The sequence below is a fragment of the Scomber japonicus genome, chromosome 14, assembly GCF_027409825.1.
Source record: "Scomber japonicus isolate fScoJap1 chromosome 14, fScoJap1.pri, whole genome shotgun sequence".
Lineage (NCBI taxonomy): Eukaryota > Metazoa > Chordata > Actinopteri > Scombriformes > Scombridae > Scomber > Scomber japonicus.
The window spans coordinates 16,688,969-16,694,968 of NC_070591.1; the positions used below are offsets into that span (position 1 = coordinate 16,688,969).

Sequence of the window (6,000 nt, forward strand, 5' to 3'; positions counted from 1 at the left end):
CAACAAAATGTAATCTAGATTAGACACAGAGAAGCTAAATGTAAGGAATAGATTGCGCAGGCAGAGCAGGTACACAGCTCTTTCGCTACTTCTACCTGAGCTGTTTGGACAGAAGTGATTGTACAATTCTGATGGCTGTTGGCTCAACAATGCACATACAACACTCCACCTTATGGGGATGAGGGGGAGGCTGAAGGTGCTACTGCATCAGCTGTTGTACTGAGGTGAGGTAGGAGGTGTTTTGTTTTTTTTTTGTCCTCATTTAATCACACTGCTGTCCAAGCTCAAGCCAAAGACAGAACTAGCCCTTAATGGTTGTTTTTCAATTTCACCTAAACACACTGATACAATGTGTACTTTGCTGCTTCGACTGAAATACTTGACAGTCCACTCTGCCTGTGTTTATACAGTGCCTCTCTGAATTGTCAATTCGGACCAGTTTGCAGCTGATGTGTTAAAAGCCCAGGTACTTTCAGGACTGAACCATTTCCCTCCTAACTCTGCTTTGTGAAATGTGTCAGTGGCTTATTGTTCGACCAGAAATCCTCCATATTCTGATTGATGCTTTCTCCTTATACCTCAAGACGAAGCTGCCATCTGTACACCTGTAGAGGCTCTGTAGAGGCTCTTATGCGTTAAGCAACACAAACTCTGCCAACCACAGTGGAAACCCTCAGCAACTGGCAGCAATAACTGTGGATGGCCAAAGATGCATTTTGAAGATTATGAGACATGGTTGACTTCCATACTGTTAATTTAATTAAAATATAACTTAAATCGCAAGTAAAATTATGATAACTAGGCAATGTCGCATGTCATTTGCACATGTGCTATTATTAGATCATATAAGTTAATGTCAATACTATTAGCTCACATTAACATGCTGCCTAATTAAACTCCTGCTGCTTCGGAGCAGAGTCCGCTACTGTAAAAAAAAAAAAACAACCATAAAAAGAGATATTTTCTATGTCACAAATATACTTATTTGTTAATTAGGTTTTTAATTTTTATAACAATCAACACCTGAACACACTCAAGCTGGCCAATATGACCTAAAATCTATATCAAAATAAATGATCATATTTACTTTGACAACTACAAACATTTCATTGCAATGTATTTAACTTAAAATGCAGGCTCAATTCTGATATGTTTGTCCTGTTAAATTGCAGCATGTCAAATAAAAGAGACAGGACTGCTGTTTGACTGATTGTTTTAAAGCAATAATGCCATGCTTTCACACTGCTCCACAGGGTGATGGTGCCATTCATGTTTGAAACAGATATTGGTGCCACAAATGCAAAGCCTCCATACTCCTCCTCCCCATGCATACTCAATAACAGAGGCATCATATAAGAACTTCTGGAGGTGGCATGACGCAGAGTGGATAACTAGACCATTAGATAACCGTGCAGCAGTGAAGCAGCACAGCACAACACAGAAAGCAGCACAAAAAACTCTACAAATTCACCAAGACTACATGACAATAGGAAAGCCAGAAATGAGCAGGCGTATACTGTATGGTAACGAGCCTTGTAGCATGGAAGCCATTTCCCCTACTTCAGTATCACAGAGTGCTTACATTTCTGTCATTCATACATATGCATTAGCATTGTCTTGAATTGCCTTAGTGGGAAATCATTTATTTAGAATGTGTGAACTCTAGAGCTGCACTGTAAGACAACTGTACTGTATTGTTTGCAGGACAGTTTAAGGCAAATTGAATAATAGATGTTGTTGGTATGTCATTTGAAAATTACATTTCAGCACTCAGAAGCATCCAGAAGATAAATGATGCCATAATTGTTGCCATTACTAGCACATTGATAGAAAAATCAATATAGGGTTGTATTTTTTATTTCTTTTTCTTTTTTTTTCAGTCCACCCAAGAGACAGCACCAGAACAATAAAACACTGTTTTGCTGTCCAAAACTGCCTTTGCTACAGATATAAATTAAAAGGATGGTTATCCCCATGTGCTTTTATTGTTTTTGCTGCAATATTAACAGGACAATAAGGATCAGTATCAGGCTGTAGTTTTATTTTATTTTACAGTCTCTCTCCGAACAGTGTCTATTCCAAAGTTGCCAAAAGTTGCTGTGGACATTTTTCTTTGCTACATCGCTTTGTCTCTACCCACGATCTAGCCCTTATAATTCTGACAGAGTATATTGCCATTTAAAAGAATTAGGACACAGCTGTGTGTCAACAGAAGAGCACAGGAGGACACTATGCAATGCAACACCCCCTCTCAAAACCTCCGTCACCCTCACACCCCCTGTTTCCACTTCCTCCTGTGGCTCTCTCAGAGTTTCCACCTCTATTTCCTCGCCTCTGATTCCTGGTTCCCAGTACTGTCAAAGAAAGCCTACCACCCCCCACACCAGCTATTCATCCTGTTTTTGACACATGCCAACTTAGCTGGCCGCACCAGTCAGCTGAACACAGATCCAGTTTCCCCTTCTTAATACTCTTAACAAGCCTTTTCCCTCTGCAGCCAAGTGTCAAGCCTTCCAAAGTCACCAAGCGGGGATGACTGCCTTCCTCACACAGCAACACAACAACACGGAGTGAGGGACCACTAACAGAAAAGAAGTTCTCAATGTCACCGCTTCTCCCCCTTTACAAGAGATGAGACAACCAGATACCCACCAGCAGTCACAAGATGGATCCCTCATTATATTTGCATGGTTTATTTTTATCAGTTTTCTTGCAAGACAGTATTAAGTAGGAAGGATGACATATGGTCTGATGCCATTACTGATACTGGGATCCATGGGCATAGTGAAATGACAGGAGGCTGACAGCCAAGTAATAGCCCTAAACAGCATACTGCACAGAATTATCTCTCAGTGTAAATAAGACCTGTTTAGATGGGATGATTTCTTTGCAAGTAGACTGGAAAATAATCAGAATTCCAGAGGTCTGATTTCATCTGGACTGTGAAATAATGGAAATCTCTGCTTAAATTAGAAGAAGTCAATATCCTATCCAAAATCAAAGGCAAAAAAAGCTTAACAAAATCAGAATCAGACATACTTTATTGATCCCTGAGGGCAAATTGGGTCATGTTGCAGTTGCTCATATTTTAGAATAGAAATATATATAAGCATATATTTTCTACACTACAGAGTGAGCAACTTAACATATGTTATGGGATTTTTATAGTATAAAGAGTATAGAGTATAAAGTGTGTGGGGTTGTGAGATATGGTGGAAATCAATATTATGTTTTTTTTTGGGGGGGGCGGTTGGGGTTTTTTTTTCTTCTAATTTACATTAAATAATTCATTTGAAAATCATATTGTCATAAGAATCCACTTAAAGTCAATAAATGATAATAATGAATTTTTACCCAGCCCTTTGTGCACACATGAGTATTTCTTACGGTAACATTCAGCTTATACACAGAGCAATCAACAAGAGAGAATAAAAAAGATGCACTAAAAAACAAACCTAAATCTAAATGTTGCAACATTCAACGTGGTGGAGCAATGGCTGTTTGGTGTATGCTACTCGTGTCAGTTAAGGGTGCTCTCTTTGTGTCCCGTCTCACACCTGTCATATTATCAAAACAGAAATGTGCAGGAAAGGGCCAAGGCTACCAAAAGAACATGGCAGAGGAGCAGCACGGGGGACACGGCTCATCCATTCCAATTGGACACAACCCAAACACATCAAGGACGAGGAAGATCATCCTCCCTCTCTCATTCCTTCATCCATCATTGTCACTATATCCTCTTAACAACTGCTTTGTGCGTTACACTGAAGAAAGACTGAAACTGTCAAAATACTTGCCATTATCTTTATTTTTAATAATCCATGTTTCAAGTATGCATCAAGAAATAAAACATGTTGAGCTATGTTCCACTCACCCTAAGCAACATTACCTTTCAAATGGCCCTCTGCTTAGTCGGGGGACCACTTGGCCTATACACAAGTGTGTGAGTCATGTATGAAGCTGGAATACACATATGAATCACCTGTGATTCACCCTTAATGTAGGCCACCCCAAGCAAAAGTAAGTGGCAGTCCTATTTCTATATTAGTCCTGGAAACGGGTTACCTTCATGATTCCACAAAGACATTTTGTGTGCAGCAAAAACACATTAAAGCCACCAATGAGTGTGCAAATTAAAGAGTGTGGAATAATGACCTTCCCAGGGACTTGATATTACAAAGTTGTTGCACACTCTGACATAGAGAGCCTTGATGTCATGTCAAGTCCCAGTGGACTTCATTAAGTCTACCTGGAGGAATGCGCAGCTTGTATATACCCTCCACCCCTGCCCCTTAAATGTTTACTCTCACCCTAGAAGTTAAGAGATTATGTTCTAAGAGGGTGCTGTGATGTATGCTAAAGCAGAGGAAAATGAAGGAATTGCTCTCCTCTCATCCTACCCATGTATATCATGCAACACCACCCCCTTCACTCAAGAGTCAGAAATGGTAGACACTTCCAAATCAAGGGATATTTTCATTTTAACAGGCACTGCAATGGACACTAGATATCTGTTTAGAGGGTGCAGTTTATGCAGAGGAAGGGGACACCATCAAACTAAGCATACTGTCACATCCACAGGAAAGACTACTGCAGAACAAAAAGTGCTAGAGCACAGGCCAGTGTAACATAGTGTGTTCACAATATGTGCATCAGTGTTTATGTGTGAGGGATTTGAATTTTGATTTTCATATTCAAAATGCTTGACAGAGAAACAGTCATACCTTGGGTTTGATGTTGCAATGGCAGCAAACAGTCCACATATATTTCAGGGTTCTCCATAGCAGGATGATGAAGAGACCCCCAAAAAACGTCACCATGGAGGAGGCGAGGAATGCCCACCACATGCGCTGTCCATTATTGTCGCAGGGCACCTCGGACGAGAACGGGATGACAACGTCTTCCATCTTGGATATTAAGATTGAGGAGTCCGGATTTATATTATTATTGATATTGCTTGTCCTCATAGAGCTGTCGCTTCCATGGGGAACGGTGCCATCTGCCTCAGCTAGCATTTAGGAGCCGTGGAGAGCCTGTGCCAGCGTCCCCAGCCCCACTCACCAGCCATATTGCTTGAAAAAAAATCCCCCTCTTCGCTGTAGATTATGTTCACCCACCCGATGGAGTCTCTTTCTGTATTTTAACAGCTTATGAATTGTTTATTCGTGACAGCGTGACGCACCGCGCACGCGAACCTGACCAAAATAGAGGGTCGGTGGCCCTTGGAGAGAGGCATTTAAATCCGCAATAATGACGAATCTTAGGCGCTTCTCGCTTTAAGAGGGGTTTCTGCCTCTTTCACGCCAACTGCCATGATAAAGACGGCCTCGTTTGCAGCCGTCGAGGCTGCCAATGATAATTTAGGATTATGGTAAACACAACGACAGTGAAAAATGTTGCAGCCCGTTCGCGGCGAGTCGACCCCTCTAGCCGTCTTCCATTCAGGGATCCTGTCGATGAGCAGGCGGAGAATCGATTTCACTTTCTCGGAGCGTCAATCGACTGTGAAAGGTTTGCAACAAAACGAGAAACACCCACAGAGATGTAATTCAATTCTATTAATTGGCTGGTTGTCACTGCGGAGCCGAAGACTACATATTCTTGCGGTCGTTTTCGTTGTCAGTTCTGCGTAAAAGGACTGGCGCTCGGCTGGATGTCGCTGTCTCCATTCGGGTCCCCTGCAGCCCTGGCACCGAGCGGCCAGCTGAGAGCGCCTGTCAGATCCGCTCCAGAGGAGAGCGGGGAGATTTACAGGTAGGAGGGCGGAGCGAAGCGCTAATAATAAAGATGGACAGAGGGCAGTAATACCGCGACGATGTTTATTCCAAGTGGCGACCGCTCTCCGCTGCTTGGGTGTGTAAAAGAGGTAGGCTACAAATGCGCCTTTGCGTCTTTATTGCACGCCAATGACGCACTGTGGCAAACACGAGCATCGATCCGTGATAAATTTAAGGATTATGGCCTACTATATAAACATTGCCGCAAAAGGATAAGTCCCCA

At 42.1% G+C, this 6,000-nt stretch overlaps 1 protein-coding gene across 6 annotated transcripts in view; it reads right to left on the reverse strand.

Moving 5' to 3' along the window:
- Positions 1 to 4,922, reverse strand: part of kcnma1a (potassium large conductance calcium-activated channel, subfamily M, alpha member 1a) — a 132,530-nt gene extending 127,608 nt beyond the window's left edge. For all 6 annotated transcript variants that reach the window (XM_053333416.1, XM_053333417.1, XM_053333415.1 and 3 more), the window contains exon 1: positions 4,725 to 4,922. In XM_053333416.1, coding sequence (XP_053189391.1) covers positions 4,725 to 4,907 — 183 coding nt within the window. In that variant the 5' untranslated portion in view covers positions 4,908 to 4,922. The remainder of the gene's footprint in view (positions 1 to 4,724) is intronic.
- Between the last annotated feature and the right edge of the window lie 1,078 nt (positions 4,923 to 6,000).